Here is a 21,719-nt window from a genome sequence, read left to right on the forward strand (position 1 = left end):
GAATTAACATTTTGATAGAATTTATGGAGAAAACTTCACGAATTGAACATGAAATATATATAGTAAAGGCTGCTATACGAAAGAACTTGTGATCACAGTTGGAATATAACAGACCCTTCATTTTATAACGCGCATATCGATGTCACTGACGTTGTAAAAAAAAACAAGCACGATCCACCGATAAACATATCTGACCCTGTCTGCGCGGAGGAAAGACCTTTGATATAGTACGAGCAGGAAATTTTGCTCTTCCTATCGAAGATTGGCTTTGGTGAATTGTGCCCGAGAAATAAACATGGAGACGGGGAATACCGGAAGACCTGGCGGCAAAAGAAAAAGAGAGTGGTGGAGCGATAAACTTTGGAAAATCAAGAAATAGAAAAGTCACCTTTCCTATCTAGCTTCGCTTGCAGTTGACACTCGGGAAATGGCTCGAAGCGAAAGAAATAACTGCAACTTTGGAGAAACGAAATTCATCTCAGGTAACAATAATACACACTCCTTTACGGATCGATCAATTTTTCGATGTAATTTTATATCGCGATGGATGGATTGCCGCAAATCCATTTTAGCGGCTAGTACAAAGTAGGCAGGACAATTTTTGCGCGTCGCAATTTCAATTTGCACAGTTTTGAAGGAAAAGCGAACGTTCCGTCCAAGTGCGAGCAAACTTGAAAATCCTCAAAATCGCGCAAAGCAGTACTTGCGAAAGCTGCTCGCCCAATGAAAATCGAGATTTGGGCGATTGAATCTGACGAAATGGGAAAAGAGAAGAGCGCAACGCGGACACGGGATATTTTCTCAAGGCGCTTATTTTCCAGTCGATCTGTGCAGAACTTCCCAAGAGAATATATTTTCTCCACAAAGTTGAACGGGGAATGACGACGCGAAGATGTCGCGACTCGATTCGTCCACATTGCGAAGCAGCTTGCATGATCGGACGATCCGAAAGAGGGAGTAAAATCGTGGACGAATGCGCGCACTTCCGAAAGCTGACGATGCACAACGTGGCTGCTGGGCTTTTCTTGCCCAGATGATGCATTTTAAATTCGCAGCAGCGAGCTTCGCTCGGCGAATTTCGACGAGATTATGAAATATTAGCCATTCTCTGTATTTCTAGAGCGAGACGGGAAACAATCTGGGCATCTATTAATCATGTAGATTGTGAAACGATGAGCAATTACTATATTCGGAGATAACAGAGAAAAGGGAGAGCGTTCTTGAATTAGATTGATTGACATAATTTACAATAAAATGAAAATCTGGTCGTTACTTATATAGATATTAATGCTTCAGTAATAAATTACACAGACACAAAATGTCTTTGGAATGAAAGTTCGCTATTAGATTGTCGATATCGCTATAGATAACAATTTTAATTTTCCAGAAAGTGTAACAAATAAATTATATCGCGCTATCGTGACGGATTTTATACTTGTGTGAAATATTTCTTAATTTATATTTTAACATTGATAGATGATATGACCAGAATAGAGCCATATAGGTGCCTAACCTTGATGGATAGTGACTTTAATGAATAGTCGCTGTACTGACGGAAACGACAAATGACGTTGAGTTATCGACAGATCCAATAAAAGAAAAAAATTGGAAAAAATAAACTCAGCGATGGGAAGAATTCTTTTTATATCTTCGACTAGTCCAAGATGGAATAATAAAAACCGTCGACTCTGCCTACCTTTTTATCGGCACGAAGTCATCTCGTTTCTCGGATCAGCTGCCGAGAGAGCGATTCAACAAGTGCTTTATCATTTATATAGATAAAATTCGCCTTAAATAATTTTCACCTTGAAGAGAATAACACGCGCGTCCATCGAAAGAACGAACATTTTACTGCAATTTCTCTTTGAAAAAATTATATTATTCGATTAATATATTCTTTAAAACAAAACTATTACTTTACTATTATTTTTTTTCACGCTCTTCTATAAATATAAAATAATTATAAATTTGTATCTCTTCAAAGCGCCGATTATAAGACTTGTATACCGATGCTAGGTATAATGGCTATATGCACTGTTGTTAGACTAGTGAATTCAATTACACGAGCATTACATCAACAGCATCCTCAACAGACAGCTACCTACTGTGCAAGTAACGCGCGTGATGTTAGCGCAAACCAAACGAAAGTTAACGATCAACGACGGAAGGTTAATGGTCGGTTCGATTGCCGGTTATCTAAAGGCGGGTCAAGAATAAGTGCGTAATGCATAAATAGCAGGCGCATTCCAAAAAGAAGAGTGTGGGGAGTTTGTGTAAGGGAACAAGGGGAGAGGCGGCGTTATAACCGCATCATGAACACTTTGTTTGTTACCAGGCTCGCGTGATCTGTGGCACAGAAGTGTAATCAACATTGATAAAGTATAAATATATACTTATGTTAGTGATAGACATATTATCTGGAATTTTACTGCTTATTTATATTTATTTCTTCCGAAACTTCAGTCTTTTAAGACGGCTCTATTGAAAGAGATCGCGCTTATAAAATCTTATTCGATAAAAATTCTTTAATTAAGTAAGACAGAAATATTGGAAGTATTTAATTTACCGATGAAATATTGCTTTCACTTTTTACATCACTTTTCTGAAAATGCAGCTTTGTGTCGCTTCGCGTCAATTAAAGCTAAAAAGAACAATTTATCTCGCGCAATTCGCTTTTCAAATCTATATTTTAATATTCAGAAGGTTCGAATGAGCGAATAATTTTTAGAAAAGCTATAATTCGTATAGAGAGTGAGGTTTCGCGAACGCAACAATCCACGCAACGCTCGACCGTCCAGATTCATCCCTCGACAGGAATATAAAAGCCAACCATGCCGAATGACCGCTGTCTTCGGTCGAATTTTACGAGTGCGCGTGACACGCCAATTAACGGCCATTAATTAATCGACTGCGCACGCGGTGGCAGATTGCCCGTCCCGGTCCGGAGGAAATTCAAATTTATGGAAATACGGTCCGACGATAAACGCACCCGGGCAAAGAACAGTGATATTACACCCGCGAACGATGAAAACATTAAGCTGTCGTCCAGATTTAATCGGCTCGCGCCTGCCACTTACTCGAAATCATATGCTGCGCCAGCCGGGATTACAAAATCTCGCGGTAAAATAAAAATTCGCAGTTAGAAATTCCGTGCGCGATCACCGCATATATGTGTGTACGTACCTACATATAAATGAACATGTCGCCGATGCGCAACTTTTAATCGCAAACCGAATAAGCTCTTACGAATTAAATATTAATCCTTCATCCATTCGCTTCGTTCGAATTTCCTAATTCGAACAAAATAAATGGATGAAGGGTTAATGTTTAATTCGTAGGCTCATTGGTTTCCGATTAAACTTGGGCGATATGTTCATTTATACATATATACAGTGATCGCGCACGTGGAATTTATAAGGCGCGGATTCTTTTACTGTGAAAACCATGTTTTCATCTCGTATATTGCAGCTGTTTTATTTCACGCGTGATCGTAAATACTGAATTTTTATACAATATAAAAAAAAGAAATATGCAATATATGAAATAATTTTTCTAAAAATAATTTAACGTTAAGATATTTTTGCCATTTTACAGCAATATTATTATGTAATCGAGAATTAATGATCTGTTATCAATCTTATATTATTAAATTTACTCTCTTAAGTTAGTGATAAATAATTGATAGAAATTCATGTGATTACTTCCGGCCACAGATCGAGCATTCCCCGAAATCAGGAAGTTCCTTCTTAACTAGACGAAAAACATCAATATATATGTATATATGTGTGTGTCCTACATATTTATGTATGTATTATATAAAGGGCGGGGGGGATGAAAGGAACAGTATATCGTGTTCGTCCAACTAGCATCAATGCAACAACCATGGCAGAGCATTCGGGTGATTGTGGTTCGTGCACAAGTAAATGTTCAAGGGGTTTCTTTCCACTCTGTATGCTACACTGCCGATCACGAGTACATCGAGAAGAGATTAGGTGGCAACATCAATTATCGAGTAGTAGAAGAGATACGAGTGGTGAAAGGGTAAAGGAACGAAGAGAAAGAGAGATGGAAGATGTGGAGAGGATAGGTCGTTTGTTAGACACTCGCTCGATCGTACGATATTAAATTTATCCAGCGGTTTTGCGGAAAGTGAGAGAGAGAAAGATCGTGGAATTTCGTAGCGCGGTATACGAGCTAAAAGCGAAATATATAATACTTTAGCGATCTCATTTAGCGATACGAGTAAGAATAACACGCGTGAAATACCGTTCCGCGGTGAATTCGCGCGTAATGAATTAACCGAGGCGAATTGAAAACGCGTATTACTGTATAGGGAGATTGCTGCTGGGTCTTGCTTAAATAAATTGCGGATATTTCGCGATTCGCGCCGTCTAGTAATGGAATCGCATAATGGGATCCATCTCTCCCTCCGGGGAAAAATATTCCGATTAAAAATGAAGCATCGACCGATTAACTTGCGCGGACGATTAACTCTCTCTCTCTCTCTGATGCACTTGGAAGCGACAATCAATCGATATATATGTACAAATTTCTTCGCGTGTTTGAAAGCGAATTAATATTATAGGCGCAATAATACCGTATCATACACTTTAATTGCGATTAAAAATGAGTTCCTATTGGCTAGGAATACTCTTACTAGACTGATTGAAGTTCTACGAGAAAATGTACAATTTTTAGATAAAATTAACGAGAGGAAAGGATACGCTGACTCATAAAACGTAACTCGAGGACCTTTTTACGAGCGAAAAGTCTCAACTATACTTCGCGGATTACTCGCCGAGAAAAGATCCGCGGAAGGGACTTTCTTTCCGCGCAAACCGCGCAACGCAAAAGCCGTACGCGGATACGAAGCTTGTACGTAGATCTCGCGGAGATTACTTCGGACGGAGAATTTTTGCCAAGCTCTCGATGCAATCGACCTAATTACACCGAAGCTACACCGGGAGAAGAGCTCGCGCGCGGCTCCCAAACGATAATAGAAAGGGGTATGTGCGCACTTATAGAGACACTAGGTCAGATTTTTAAGCAATTTATATCACGCGCGACGATAAAAAGCTTTCAGCGTCTTTTTCGAGGGTTGCTTTTATCGAGAGCGGATTTTTCGAGAAACGCAGAGAGAGAACTGAACCGCGTTTTAACCGAGATATCTCCAATTGTCCACGAAAAAAAATATATATTAGATACCATAGGTAAATTTTAGATATCTCTATATTATATCTGAAATTTAATTACTATAATCTAAATTTTAACTCTATGATAACTAATATATTTTCAACTATAACTTAACAGGAGAATTCCCCGTTAAACTATAGCTTAAGTAACTAAATTTTTAGGTGTAATATAGAGATACCTAAAATTTAGCTAATGGTAGCTAATATTTTTTTTCCTTTTTCCGTGTTGGAGTCTTCGTTTTTGCAATTCAAATGCGTCCTTCTCTTTCGCGCACAAAAGACGACCAAGGGGTTGATTGGGGCGGAAAGAAAAAGGAGGACTGAGTGGGATAGAGTTTTAGGGATTCGTGCTCGTTGTATGGTATCGTTTATGCATATCTATACGATATAGTATGTCTCGGTGTCGCGCGTGTGATAGGATATTTTTTTGCTCAATCAGTACCTCCGTCTCGCTGCCGCCCTGGGTGCAAGGACGAGCGGTGCAGCTGCAGGCGATGGGGTCACCGCGGCCGCGGCGACCGCTGCAGCTGCAGCTGCCGATGGCGCCGCCGCTCCTAGCCAGCTCCACGGCATGGCCGGCAACCTGTATCCTGTTTTTGTCACAGACCGTTAGTGTGCATTGTGTCGCTCCCGTAATCGCAATGACGGGGGCGCGAAAACCGGGGTCTTAATCCACTCCTCGCTCGAGAAACTTCGGGAAGCTGCATCACATTTGCGTCCAGCCAGCAATTAAGTTAAATATAATCGAGTTAATCAATGACTACACGTGAATACCGTAAATGTTGCTCGAGACATTCTTTTGCGCGATACCAGATAAAGAAAGAGAATTGCTCCCTCAATAATTTAAATTCGATTATTATTATTATTCATTTGTGACGTGTCGCAGCTGCCATCCTTTTGATGAAGTGGATTAAAACCTCGAAATTCTGGAGAACGTCTTTTTCATAAATCATGGAAGCTAGTTTTACAACAATATTTCGAGAACGTCGGAACCATTGTTGTATTAATTTAACGTTCCGCGAATTGGCGCGATTTATTTCGATGCGGTTCACAGACGGTCGCAAAATATTGTTGGCAATTAAAACTATGAGTCATGTTTTGCGCAGAGAAACGATTCACTCAAACAGGTTCGCTAATAATCTTGTTAATCTCACGTTAAAATTGTTTGAATTGAATTCGTTCTTCTGCGCAATAAAACAATGTTTGATAAATATATTACAAATTAAGTATCTTAGTCTATTAATATGTAATTTGTGAGCGGATAATGGCATTCTTGGTGTCAGTTAGCGAGTTCTTTTTTTATCGTACGATGGAAACATATTTTGCTGCAGCTATTATTTTAATAATCGCATAAGTAATATATATTTCATAGCCCTATTGAAAATTTTCGTCTACTTGCCAACTTACTTTTATACCAAAATGATACAGAAAACACAAAATAAAAGTAGTTGTACGTTATAATGATAAATATGATTTGATAAAGAAAATGTAGACTTTTATAATTGCTATCATTGTTTAAAAACCATTATATAATTCATCTTCGGGTTTAAATTGGGATAAACAAACGCACCCATATATACGATTGTACTTTTTTTGTGATTTAAATGATTTAATTCGAGTCTAAATTCTGCCGCATTTGCAGACTCGGAATAAAACCATTCGATATTATTGGAAATTTAGGACAAATGGATATAAAAATGGTAATTACTGTGAGAGTTGTGTGTGTGTGTGTGTGTGTCTGTGTGATGTGCGCGCGACTCAAATATTATGCAGTTATGTGCCCTCGAAGCACCGTTCGGAACATAATTCAATGTGATTATTGGCCTCTTTAAATGTAATTATTAGCAGATCGTATAATAGTAACATCATTATCGAAATTGCCTGAATTACGCGACTAGGCAATCGGAAAATGTCCGTGGACATTTACTTGCCGCTTCACCCCGTTATCAAAAGTAACGTGAATATAATGAGAAAGAAATTGCGCGTGCGATATATCTTGGGGTGAAAAAAATATATATCAATGACACGTTTTATTAACATTCGTCAATTTCAAGTTTTAACGTTAGTTAACACGATCGCGATGCCAATTTTGCTGTGAATGCAAACCGCGGTGTATACAAGAACAAGAACAGAAAAAGATCGGGCAAAGAGGATCAATCCCGTGATGAACAAGATGAAATTTTATGCAAGGCTCGCGAGAGAATCGGCTCGTTAAGGCGAACGCTCTGGGCAGATTTATTGCGTTCTCGAAAGTTTCGAACTTTTCTAAAGCGTTAAATTGTACCGGTGAGAAGACAAAAAATGAGAAAAAGATCGGAGAGAAAAAACTGCGAGATTTGATTATGGCTGCGAGATTATATCGGCGGATTATATCGGCGCGGAAAATCGAAAACGGATTAATATCGCGGCGTAGAGAGGCCTTACGTAAAGTCACTTCTCATCAAGTCTCGAGAGCATCTGATTGAAGTTTGATTCTTTCAAATATGGAATTTTTAAATTCCGCTATATTCGCCCGGAATTGTTAATCCGATGAATTAAGCAACTGATCCTATTTAGAATTCATGAAAGCTTCCGTTTTGCTGGGAGCGATTTATGATTGTAAGGCAAAAGCCCTTTAGCTATTCTGTTCGTGATTTTGCAATATTATTTCGAGCGAGAATATTTTTATACAGAAATAATATTGATTGAATATAAAATTGGCGCATTGTAAAAGTCACAGTATATATAATTTCCCCCGATTAAAAATTAATTTAAACAAAATTACCCAGAATATCGGAATACAAATTCGAAATATCTTATTGCAAAAGTATTATATTAGTCGTATCATATTATTGTCACACTAACTTAAATCGTATATATATATTATTTTAATATTATACGTAAAATATATTTTTCGTATGATACAAATTTAAAATTTGAATTAATTTTCGATATTTAATAAACAGAAAGTGATATTCTGTTTTGATGTAAAAAGAAAAATCAGAAATGAAATCTCGAGTTATTGATGATAAGAGCAATTTGGTACGTGCGGCTAACGTTAATTGTTAATCACTGTTCATTTTTCATCCTATAGTTTATTTGCTAAACGACCACAATTTTGTATGTTTAGCTCCCAGTGTGCACGAACGAAATATTAATTACAATATTTGCTCACTGATTTATTGCCAATCAACGCGGTGCCATTCATGCGTAATTGCATATTTGATTTCCGATATAATTTTACACATTGCGTACTCTTGCATCGCGCGTGTATATATGAATTTTTTTTTTTTTTCAGTCAAATGCCAACCAAAAACTCTGACTAACCGTACGCAGTTATACTGATTTGCATCGTTGCCATTGTTATCGCTACCATATTTAAAATGTAAAACGTACGATCAGAAAATATTGAAACGTATCGATCTCTTTTATTTCGTAGCGTAAAAAAAATGCGCTGTAAAAATTCACGAAATGTCACTATTAATAATTGTAATCGGCAAAGAAACGAAATATCCATTTTTATTTCGTTCGCGGGATACGTAATATCGACGATGTATAAAAATTCTGGACTCTCCTCGAAAGAGTAAGTTAAATAAATTCCCGAAGAGGCTTTTATATTATTGTGTCTCGAGAGGTGCAAGAGAGGGCACATTAGACTGCGAGCGTTTTATATAATTAAAACGACGGAGGGAAAGGGATCCTTGCTGGATGCAAATCATCAAATTTATAAGCGAGAGAAGGGAGAACGTCGAGGCAAACATGAATCAAAAGATTATATCGTCGAGATTTTATAACTCCTTAAATTGCACGTCTGTCAAATTGCGAGACCCTTAGAAGATGTTAAATAATTCCTAGAGTAATTACTCGCAAAGACCACCACGGCACGACTTTGTATGTAATTTTCCCGAGTTGTGATATTTGTCCTCGAATTTAAACTCCCCAGATTTGCAAAAATATAAATTTATAATGTTAAACCCGTCGAATATTTTATACCTACGTAATTTCTCTCGGTCGAATAATAAAATAATTTTATGTAACGAGAAATATTCCTACGCGAAGTTTTTCGTGCTTTTATGAATGGTACATGTATCGTGCAAATTCTCGCGAAAACCTACATGTGCCGATAGATATATTAAAAATAAAAGAACTCCGAGCAACGTCGAAACCGAATTTACAGATTTGCATGTAAATTAATTATGCCTACCCTCTCTCTCTCTCCCTCTTCATTAATTAATTCCGTCCGCGAAGGTATGACAAGTCGGATAACTTAAGATTGAATGAATAAAACGGATAAATTCCGAATGAACCGTTTCTTTAATTAAACGAACGTAAAGAACGACTTCGCGGAGAAGATTAATTCTCCCATTAAAAAATTTTTATTAAAAACTTAATTCGACCGGAAAAATTAATATTAAGATAATTATTGTGCACGCGAAATATAATAAAGTAGATTACAAACCGTACAACAACAATCGCTTTCGGCGAAAATATAATAATTAGGCAATCAAATTAACAAGTTGATCGGAAGAGCGAGCGCGATCGAATCGAACGGTATATTTTCCAATTTCACGCGAGATAAGCGCGGAAGTAATATTTTTGTCATTTCATAATGCAGGCTTATCAATTATTGCGCCCGGTAACTTCTCGTCCCGCGCTATTTTCAACGCAATTACTCGATAATGAGAATATCGGAGGAAAAGAAATTTTTATCGCGTTACATCGTGAAATTTCGTTATCGCGCATCTAGGCCACCAGGTCTTATCGGAATTATGTATTTCTGACATATCTGAACAACGGCGCTCTTCTAATGTATTCACCGCTACGTAAATGTCACATTCGTATTTTATTACACAAAGAGAATTTTCTCTTAAAATTTACCCTGAAAATCGCGGTAATCGTGGGACAACATGGTATGGAAAGAATTTTATGAGAATTTCTCTGATTAATATTTAGCACAATAAAAATAATATCTATCACAATAAAATATAAAACTACATAGTAAAATTAATCAAACATATTTTATATTGTAATAGATATTATTTTGTAATAAATATTAATCAGAAAAATTCTCATAAAATTCTTTCCATACCATATTATCCCACGATTACCATGATTTTCAGGGTAAATTGTAAGAGAAAATTCTCTCAGCGTATACGTGTGTACACTCATTATTATTTTGTGTATCCGCGCAAAACTGTAATGTTCTCTTTGACATGTCCGATAGAATGTGAGTCACCGTGCCCGAGACTCCAGACGATGCATCTAGCTGCCAAGTATTCGATGAATTTACATGTACGTTATTTATGCATGGAATTTTACCGTAGTCGTCCGATGTAACCCGGAGGGAAAATAGAGAGAGAACGTTTTTCGAGAGATCACTGAGCTGTGTCAAATACACAACAAAAAATTTACATTTATTTCAAATATTTCGAATTTCATCTCATTCCGCAGCTCATCATTTTTCCCCCCCAAATCTAACAATCTTTCCTGTCATCCTGATTACACATCCACGTGTCTCATTTTCCGCGGACGTAACGTCTAGTATTGTCGCGAGAAGAATTGAGCGCGTCCGGGACGACGCAGCCGTTTTATCCCAATTCGCGAGGCAGGCGAACGCGTTAAGAGAAAAACGATCCGCGGAGATTCGGCTTATGCGGGGGATCAACGGGCGCATTTGTGTGCATACGCCGAGAGTCGTCGGCGGTGTGCTGTGAGTAATTAATATGATTGAATCCTCGTGGGAACGGGGAAAGGAAGGAGCAGAGGAAGAGGGAAAAGGGGGGCTCGTGCAGCTTTGAGGCTTTCGTTTCGCGGCCGGTGACGCGCGCGCGGAGAATAGGAGAGGGTCGGCTCGCAGCGCGCGAGAGGGCGGCGACGATGGTATAGGGGAGGGTGCGGTGAGGGTTGCTAGCAGGGTTGCTACGAGCGATCAATAAATGCCGCTGCCAGCATCCACCCCTGGACCCACGTCTCTCCCACGTGTCATCTCTCTCTCTCTCTCTCTCTCTCCCTTCCTTTCTGTCGCTATCTCCTTCTCTGTCTGTTCTGTCGTCCTTTTCCTTCCTTCTCGCGCCTCGAGACTCTTTCCCTCGCTCGGAATACATGCTAGTCGATACAATGAAAGGGAAAAAGAGAGCCCGAGAGCCCCGAGAGTTTACCCGTGTATTTCCCGAGCGAGATTGTACAATCGCTCCTTGGCGAGAGAACCACCGGCAGCGATAGCGACTTGTCAGAAATGACTGTCGGGATGGCCGAAAAATATTTGCACGCTATTTCTAATCCGCGTTTTAGGGAAAACGGTGTCGCAGTGAGCCGAGCGATTGCTCGATTGATTTTCTCTCTCTCTGTTAAGAGGCGACGAGAGGGATTCTATTTTTGCGTCAGTACGTGAGGAGACATTCAAGGATTCGCTCGACATGAGAATGAAGGTAAACTGTAAGATCTCGTCGTTTGTAAGATCCGCTTTAAACACGAAGTTGTACTCAAATGTACCGTATACAAATTACGGACTCTTACTTCGTTCTTACATTGAATTCTGTAATTCTGACGCATTTTAAGGGAAAGAGAAAGAGAGAAATAGAAGAGAGAGAGAGAGAGAGAGAGAGAGAGAGAGAGAGAGAGAGAGAGAGAGAGAGAGAGAGAGAGAGAGAAATGAAGGGCGAGAGATCTTGATCCAATCTTAATCTTAGACGACGTATAAATTATTCGAGGAAATAGAATGTTGGATTTCGGATAGGATTAAGCGAGGAACAGCTCGAGGATTCGGTATGTTTGAGATTATTCGACGTTCCTGAAAATGACAGCTCGCTTGCGTGCGCGGCGAACAATTGAATCGACTCGCTCGCCTCTTTCACGTCGCGCGTTCAAGTCGTAAATCACGAGTACTTAAGGAGTAATTAAGTCGCATTAACTTTACAGAACGGGCGAGAATCGTGATCGAAGATCGTTTCGCGAAGATTAAAACGCTTGAGTTTTGTGTCCGAGGGCGATGTTCCGTTCGCTAGTTTTATCCGCGAAATTATAAAGCTTCAGTATATTGTGACTGCTTTTTTTTTTAAATAACTTGTCGTTTTTATTCATAAATAATAATAGACTTTGTGAAAATTGTGAAGAGCAACAATGCAGTGTGCAGTAGATTTAAATTCGGTCGAATATATATATAATAATATGGAAATGGAAACAGATGTTAAAATATTGAAGTTACCTCGCAATTTCAGAGTTTGTAATTTTTATAAAAATAGTTTTTATAAACAGAGTTTTGATAATCGATATAAAGAAAAATTCTCGTTTATATTGTATAAATCTCACCGATTCAACGCCGACATCGCTATGTACACGTAACACAATTGTTTTTCTCACGAATATATCATGAATACCATTACCGGGAGTTAAAAAGGAGAAACATTGTCTGCGTGATGACTTTTCTCGCCAAGTTTATTAAACTCGGGAAGAAGAATAGCGGCGGAAATTAAAGCGTATGCCGCGTTAAGCATTTCGTAAATAACTCGACCAATAAGTTATCGCGAATTCCGGGTCGCGAAAGTTGGTAAGGGATACAAAATACCGATGTTACGTCTTCTTCGGGAACGTCGACGTGGAGAGGAGGTGAGAAAAAAAAATTGCGGATTAAATGCGAGTGCTGACGTCGAGAGGGAGGAGAGAGGAAGAAGACAGGCGAGGATATAAAGTGGGCAAAGAGTGAACAGTAGAGAGAGTGAGAGAAACAGAAGTATAAGAAACATACACGGAAACAGGTGTGAATACAGCCCGTGACAGGCTGAAAAGTCAGTCAAATGCACTAGAACCACAGTCGCATAACCCAACGAGTAAAGCAACAGTGATTAAGGTGTGGCGTTTACATAACGTACTTCTCTTGGCAAATTACTTCAGGAGTTCAAATCAACGCTCACAGGACTAATGACGTCAGCAAACAAGGACACTACTACTTTATACGCAGTCGCGACCCGGCGAGAGCGAGCGATAAATCCCTAATGTGTCCGAGACATCCGTTACATCAGACTCCGAGATACACGGGGGTGACCCGAATAGGACGTGCGTTTATCAAAAACGTCGAATCTAAATGGAGCTTCCTTACGTCACGCGCGAGATGAAGCTGGATGCGCGGAATTGGACAATTGCGAGCTAAATTTAGCATACAACATTCGCGGTTCGTAGAAACAATACACGTCACGAAGGATAAAATTGAATAATTAAGGATGCCATTACGAGATAGATGCATTCCGCGTGCCGAGGATACATTTAACGTCAACTTTGATTATATTAATGCGTCACACGAACACTATTGTGTACTAGAACAGCGAAACTATTAATTATCTCGCTAGACACAACGCGGACTCGAGAACCTCCGATCGGCAATTTCGATTTTGTCGAGTAAGAAGAAAGCTCGCTCCAATTCCTCGAGCACGGAAATCTTCCTCTCTCACTCGCGTTATCGATCCGAGCTCGCGTACATAGAGGGCCGAAGGGTCTCTTTCTCTCCCGAGGGTCAGAAAGTTCCTTCGCCATATTCCGGGGTTTGCAATGAAAATTGTTGCTCCGCGCGAGACGGCGGAGACAACCCAAAGTTCCTGAAGCGGTGAATAAAGGCGCATTCTCTCTCGCATCGAAGGTAATAATACAGGTACAATATATACGTGTTTCTTGCTACACAGATAGACTCGATCGCAAAGGTATCAATCGGCCTCGACTCGTGTGCCGACTCACTTGATATATGATTCCATGCACTAAGAGATATTATTCGTTCCAGAAGTATAACAATAACGGTCTCCGAACGAAAGCCATTCAAAGATACTTCCGAGCAAATGGTGTGAGTGAGTAATAATACGCCAAAAAAGGAGATGCAGAGATTAGTGTATGTATGTATATGTATACGTATATATGCATATAGATATATATATACATATATACATATGTATATATTTGTACATGTAAAACATGTGTGAACTCTCTTCTACTTTCACATCTCGCAAAAATCACTATCTACGGGACACGATCATAGTGATTCAACATTGTTCCCAATACCGATAGATACTAGATGCTGCGTGTTCGCATGACGTGCTCTCGCGATTCCGAGATCGACAAAATCGATGACTCGATACGTGACGCGAGATGTTTTCGAATTATTCCGTCTATGTTCAAATTGTTTCCACCAACGCTCGGGACTTTTACTTTCGTCGAAAGTTTATGTGAACAATTATTATCAGGAAATTTCTAGCCGCGACGTCAGCTATTTCGTTCTCGGAGATAAAGCAATGCTTTTTACTTGGAAAATCACACAATCAATGGTTCTCAAACTGCGCTTTTCTTGCAAATCAATAATTCGCGACAAGTAAAATTTATCACCGTTCAAAAATCTGTTTAGTAAAAAAATATTTTCAATAAACAAGATAATTGATTATCTGAAATATATATTTATCTTCTTATTAAATTAATTGTTTCACGTGTGGTACAATTTTATTTTCAGGACACAAGTGTGCGATAAAATTTTCTATTTTACTGTATTAAGATATATTTCCATGTCTTTTCTATTATTTTGAAGATAATTTGATATCGTGATTAAACAATGCGATTCTCTTATCGCGGACCGTCAAAAATTACGTGGATCGTTTAAGCCAATGATTCAATCAATTTTAATTGCGACGAGTAATTACGTCTCATTTTCGAAGCTCAAAGTATGAGAACCACTTGATCGTTTCGCACATGTCCAAAAAAAAGTTAACGCGCTCGTCAAATTATGGTGCAAGAAAAAAAAAAAAACATTTCGGCGTTGATCGACGTCCACGATGGCTTGGAAAAATTCTGCCATTTTCAGGTGACTCTATATGTGATAATTTAGTCCATTGATAAAATACTCCCTCCCTCCCCTTCCCTTCGTAAGAACCGAAAACGCGATCGATCGAATCGAAACAATGTTCATTTCTTTTTTTTTTTTTTTCGAGAGCGATGATGACGGACGTCGTCCATCTCCTCGTCATATATATCTCTTTCTCCACAAAACAAAGCGCACTCCCGCTTGCGGCCCACTACTAAAACTTCTGGCGGTGCTTGCACGCTCAGCGGTAACTAATTAAGGCTACGCACTGACGACTAATTAGTGGATGCCAGGCTAAACAATCATTAAGAAAGGTGGACGTTATGTGTATACGATCGGACTGTCTCTGAACAACGCTCCCTCCTTTTTTAACAGTAAACACGACATGATTGAAAAGAGCCGTTTTAAAGATATTATACAATAATTTTCAACAAAAAAGATTTAAATTATTATTTAAAATTAAAAGTTCGAAGAATAATTTATATTTATTTCTCTTGCCAATATATGGCTCCTATATTAATTAAAAAAAATTATCTTGATCATTTTTGATATTTCTAATTCTGTTCACATAATTGTGTCTCTACCTCTCTTTCTCTAATGTAAAAATTATCTAAATATTTTAATATTTTACAGCTCTTAATTACATAATAAAGAAATTTTGAGGGAGCGCGACTGTTCAGATACACTCTGTATATTACATACTTGTGTACTTGCTGAAATAATATCGACGACGACGACGACGACGACACTCGCACGATTCTTTCGTATCGTGTGCGATTATTCGCGAAGTACTTGAACGTGAAGACGGAGAGAAGTTGTTTTTGCCGAAAAAATTTTCGCTGACGAAATATTGATGCACGCGATCTGTTCGGGTTCCTTCGCTCGCGAAAGGAAAGAAATGGCGAGCGACGTGGCCGACACGATTGGCGATTAATTAAACAAAGGATGGTGTATATACCAGAATTAATTAGTTACCACTAAGTCAAAGGCGGCATTTGTTCGAGCATGCAGCAACCTTCGCTCGTTCAAAAAATTATTTGTCATGTCTCTCGCCAACTAACACACCGTGCCACGATCCATTAACATTAATCAATGACAATTAATAAACAATTCCAAAAAAATGATAATAATAATAATAGTAAAAAGAGTAATAAATATTACAGACTGTGCCGCCATGGCAGCCCGTACGTGAAGTAGTTACAGAGAGAATCAACGAAAATATAGGAAAGAAATTGAGATCTCGAAAGAGAGAAAGAAAATAATTGAGAACATGCTTTCTCGTGTCTATCGCATCTCTTCTCGTTCTTGTTATTTTTTTTTATCGTTTAGTGATGATTCTCGCGTCAGTTAGCTTGTGCAATTTGCATCCTGCATTGAACGATACATGTGAAAGAGGGACGAAACAACGCACGAGAAAGACACAGAGATAAAGAGAGAGAGAGAGAGAAAAGAAGAGACAAAGATGAACGAGAAAAAAAAAAAAAAAAAAAAGAGGAAGAAAACACGATACTGAAAGTCGCTTTCACAAACTACTTCGCAGCTTGTAATGTATACGTTATGAGTGCACATATGTTTGTTAATCGTACGATACTGCCAGGACGGATTATCATACGTGTGAAATTATACAATATAATAAATATGCGTCTGCGTGTACGTGTATACGCTGACGTATAATACATGCAGACGCATATTATAATATGCGTATCGGTATATAGATATATATATATATCAATATATATATGTAATGTATATATAGATATATTCACAGGTGAATCTCATATGAAGGCAAGCCAAGGCCACGACATGAGACGTGCAAATTAAAAAAGGTAATAATATTAAAAAAGAAGCAAGTAAAAAATTCTCTCCCAAAACCGCTCCAACCACAACCAAGCACAACCACAGGCAAGATACGGGCCTTTATGTCAACGAGACAGTCATCAACCAGTGAATGTGGCGCATTACCGTGATTATTATATGTAATAGTAACAATTTAAAAAAAAAAAAGAATATCTATATATAAAATGTATGTATATATATACGTATGAGGTATATACGAAAGGCGGGTTAATCGACGAACGGAGGGGGGAGGCGAATATATAAAAGAGGATAGAGGGGCCGGAACATGTGGAATCGGTTGCATACCGGATAATCCGATCGGATAATTCGATTAACCGATTCCCCGCTAAGCGATCCACCAACTTCCGTCCACGCTGCACAGTCGTAGGGACGTGGTGAACGTGAAAAGGGGAGTCGCGTAGTGGTATTAGTGATAGTTAACCGAGGTTAAACGACGTCGGATGCATCCGGCTCTGACGTGGTGGTAGAACTCGAGAGGACTCGCGCAGGAGAAACGGAGGCGGAATTATATTAAAGTAGAGAGACATAGTAGTCTCGACGGAACCCCGATTAATCGAGCTGGCGGCGTAAGTGATCAGTATATAAATACGTATAGATAGGACATACACACGCAGAACAAGCGCGCGACACGACGTCGGAGCCGGGATTGGATTAATCGATTAATCTACATTTTAATCGTACATAACGAGGATCGTTTCTGTTTGTTTTTTCAATTTTTTTTTTCTTTTTCTTTTTCTTTTCGAGTGCGGTCCGACCCGGCCCGGCGACGAGACTATGAAGCGACCAAAGTGTGTGCCAAAGAAGAGGTTAATGATCATTATAATACGACAGAGAACTCTCGCAGGTCATTCATACGGAATTATTATACGTAACGTGACTATTGTATACTTCATGCTTTTATATCACTGGACAGATATATAGATAGCCTAAGATTAAAAGCTACCAGGCGAGACTTTCGGATCTTTTTCTCAAGAAGGATTCGTCGGGGGTGATTTCGAGATCTCGAGTGACGCGCCTTTTTTTTCTCCGACGTTCAATATTTCCGATCGTAATCGAAGACCGATTTCAAAATGCAGAAGTTGCACTTGACTTAATTAAGGCTAAAAGTTTCTTAGCAGGGAGCTAAAATGAAACAGAGACGCAGGATCGAAAAAGAGGCGCGTCTAAGCGGATTCTCGTCCATTTCGTTTGGACGTGACGCATAATCTAGGCGATTCGCGTAATTCTTGCGCATTTCGTGTTATCTCATCACTGACATTCGTTATACTCGCTCAAGTTCTGCTCTTTTTAATTTGTTTTTTCTCTTTTCGTTCTTTTTTTTTTTTTTTTGGTGTTTGTAGGAAGCAGGTCGTACCTTTCGAAAACCCTCGCTTTCGTGGCTTCTTATTCGATTATCTCTCATGTCTTCAGTGTGTGTCTCGTATCCTTCTCTTCGAGATATCCTTCTCTTCCGTAAGGATCCGGCTTTGGTCTTTCGCGTTGCGATAGGAAGCAGTTGGCTGTTTCGGCTGCTTTCTTCCTGATGTCCTGCTGTTGTTCCTGATTCTTTCATGCCGTTGAAGTGTCACAGGGCGTTTCAGTCGCAGAAGCGTTCAGTCTTGCCTCTTTATAGCGTATTTATAGAAGATAAATTCCGTTTCGCTCGAATCAGATCATTTATTTTCCAGTATATTGAATATTTTATGTCGAAATAATTTTATCTATTTCGGAAATCTTGAAACCTTCCTGTTTAGACTCGTTTTCATTCTCGCTTCTTCAAACGAAAAGCCCTGCGTGACGTCGTGTTCATTTTTCATGCCCCGTGAATCGTCGTTGTAGATTAAAATAACGTCAATGATCGCGTGAAGACGATAAAAATCGAGAGAATAGGAAAACAGGGAACTGAAGTGAGAAACAACAATACGTCGACGTTTGCGCTCTTCGATCGTAAACTTGTGATGAAGATTACGCGGCATGCAGATATTACAATCGAAAAAGTTAAAAAAAATCGATTTCACGGAAAATGCCAGCACCGCGCGATGTATTTTGAATGCATCCATAAAAGTTGCATCAAGATTTATTAATTTTTTTCTAATTTCTAAATTTCTGAAACTTTTCAAAATCATACTTTTTTACATCATTATTATATTAATTTTTATTTTTGATGCAACTCAATACGTTTATATAAATTTGTGCACCTTTCTTCATCGTTCGATGCTAGATTTTCTTATACGGTATCTTACAAATGGATGACACGTTCACGATAAAGTTAATTGTAAGCGGCACGACGCTAATTAAGAGTGAAAAGCTTACAGCATGCATCATCAAAATCGTCGTCATTTGGTAAATAAGCACGATCTCTCGAGAGTCAAATTATATCTCGATATGAGAATCTCAATACTGAAATTAAAGCAAGATCAATGACATTTCGTGATTCGGAAATGACACAAATTAAATTTCCTTCTTTTTCTTATTGGTAATTTTAGCTTTAAGATCTCGACACATAATGGAATTCGCGAAGAAGACAGAAAGCTCTTAACGTATTCATTTTACGATTATCACAATTTGTAATCGCGCGGTAGATTCGTTAAGACTGGTCAAAATTTACTCAATTCGTGGAATTCACGCGTAATAAACGTCACGAGGGCAATAAAATCTTTTACATCGAGAGAAGCAAACTTTTTCCCGGCAGCAATATCAATTTTCTTCGCACGTTTCCCGACGCGACCGCGCGAGTCAAGTAAAAGAATTCTGACACGGCGTAAAATTGGAGGAAAGAACCGGACCGGCTGGGATAACAGGGAGGAAAAAGACAGGAGGAAAGCGGTATGAAATGGAATGAAAATTGTTAGAGGACGCGGAATGTTCCGGGAACTGCGGAGCAGAGTAGTAATATCGTCGCGAGAAGTGCGAGATTGGGATAGATAAAGGGACAGAGAAACGGAGCGATCTGGGAAAGGAGGAAGGATACCTCGGCTTCCGGCTTTCCTTCGGATTTGCTCTCTTTTCTGTGTCCTCTTTTTTTCTTTTCTTTTTTTTTCTTTTTCTCGGTACTAAGTTGACGTCAGCAATTGTGCGCATTCGTGCGAATTTCGAAGAAGAGTAAAAACGAAAAGTTCTTTCTTAACCCACGAGGCCGACACGTGGACCGTTCGGCGGGAAAAAGGGACGATGCGAGACGCGATTTCAATATTTTCCGCGAGCATGATTTCGAGAGCGGATTCGTGGGAGAGTATACCGAACGACGACGTTTCGATGAATAAATGGAGAACAGAGAGCGCGTCGACGGAAATATCTCGACTATTCGCAACTTGGAAAGTTCAGAGGCGAGATGCTTTCGCGAGAAGATCGGAAAGTGCGCGGAATGAACACGTCGACGGAGTGATCGCGTAGTTAAATGGGAAGGGAGAACTAGAGAGAAAAGCAGATAAAGTGGTAAAATTGCGTCCGTTTTCTTCTTCGTCTTTTTCATCTATTCTTCAAAATTATTCTGTCAAGGCTCTATTTATTTACGCAATGTTACGCGATCGAATGTAACTATTTGACAAACTCTCTTTGCGTAATCAAAAACCAACTATGTAATTTTATGCGAAAAGATATATAATTTTGTCTATATATATATTATTATTATGCGTATTAAATGTCGAATCGTGGAATCGTTGAAATAATTCGTATCTGCTTACTCTCTAATTTTCCCCGACGAATGACAGACACATGCATGATCGTGCAATCGTGAGAATCCGTTTTCGATTGACTCGTCGACGGTGTACGGAAAGTAAAGATTCCTCTTTATTTACTGAGATGTGACAAATCGATCCGCTTATGCGTCGCGCAGATTTGTTTCGGCGACAAGAACAAGTTGCTCTTGTATCGATTAACGATTTGCTTTGTTGCTATTCGTTTTTGCTCCAAGCCTCGATGATACAGTTCTTCTCGAGGCATTAGTATTAAAGTCTACTTGTGTATGCGTGTATTAACGTGTGTCTAATCAAACTAGAGTTTTAAGTATTTGACAAATAAGATATTCACAAAACATGCTGTATATTAAATTTATGTAAACTAAAAAAAATGCAAATACTTCTCATATTTTATTTTTAGGACATTTTAGAATTTGTAAAAAAAACTGTTTTATAATTTTTAAAGGATTTTTTTCTACAAGTATCATCGAGCTTGACGCAAAATTGAAGCTACTATCGATTTCACTGATATATAAATTACATTTGTTCGTGTATAAAATTTACCCGTTTTGTTTGTTTTGCGGAAAACTATGCTTTTTCTCTACTTGTCACGTTCTTGTCCTCGTTTCATATGTATATTATTTAATTAATCTGTCCATTTTTGTGTTGTCTGTCTCTTTTCTCGTCTTATTTTGTGAATTCTGATCTTTTGTTTCCACAAATATACAAAGTGTCCAAACACAAACACTTTCATTTGACAATTAACTATAAATAGACTATGCATTAATGTGTCTTAATCTATCAATATATGTCTGAGTAAAAAAAATCTACTTTCTACGTTTGTAAAGTGGGGCATTATGGCACACCATTGATCGACGGATCAATAGAAGCGAAATCATTCACATATCTACGGCTATTTTATCGCAAATTACCCCAGTTTACTCGTTTGCCGAATAATCAATGTCACGATCTTTGGAATGTCGGTTTAACCCTGTAATAGAGTACAGTCATGCGGTTGCGTAATACTGTTCTACGTCCTCCTACGTGAATCCTGCAAGTATATACGTTTTAACGTCAAGCACGGCAAAAAAAATTGAGTATAAAAATTCCGTGAGTATAAAAATAGATAGCGGAAAGAACGTGATTGATACGTGACACTTGCAGAATCACGTGATTTTAATTCTACGTTATTTCTTCTAAACG

General features: G+C 38.7%; 2 protein-coding genes across 10 annotated transcripts in view; one reads left to right on the top strand and one right to left on the bottom strand.

The window, feature by feature from the left end:
* Window positions 1-21,719, top strand: part of LOC145937572 (uncharacterized) — a 184,819-nt gene that overhangs the window by 46,604 nt on the left and 116,496 nt on the right. The gene's annotated exons all lie outside the window — the stretch shown is intronic.
* The window catches only part of LOC145937553 (RNA binding protein fox-1 homolog 2), a 263,968-nt gene that overhangs the window by 22,074 nt on the left and 220,175 nt on the right, over window positions 1-21,719 (bottom strand). For 4 of the 9 annotated variants that reach the window (XM_083040665.1, XM_083040660.1, XM_083040659.1 and 1 more), the window contains one exon: window positions 5,635-5,782. The exons of the other annotated variants lie outside the window; for them this stretch is intronic. In XM_083040665.1, coding sequence (XP_082896791.1) covers window positions 5,635-5,782 — 148 coding nt within the window. The remainder of the gene's footprint in view (window positions 1-5,634; window positions 5,783-21,719) is intronic. 9 annotated transcript variants of the gene reach the window in all.

The sequence above is a fragment of the Prenolepis imparis genome, unplaced genomic scaffold (genome assembly GCF_030444845.1).
Source record: "Prenolepis imparis isolate NDT839.2.m4 unplaced genomic scaffold, iyPreImpa1.0 SCAF_6, whole genome shotgun sequence".
Classification (NCBI taxonomy): Eukaryota; Metazoa; Arthropoda; class Insecta; order Hymenoptera; family Formicidae; genus Prenolepis; species Prenolepis imparis.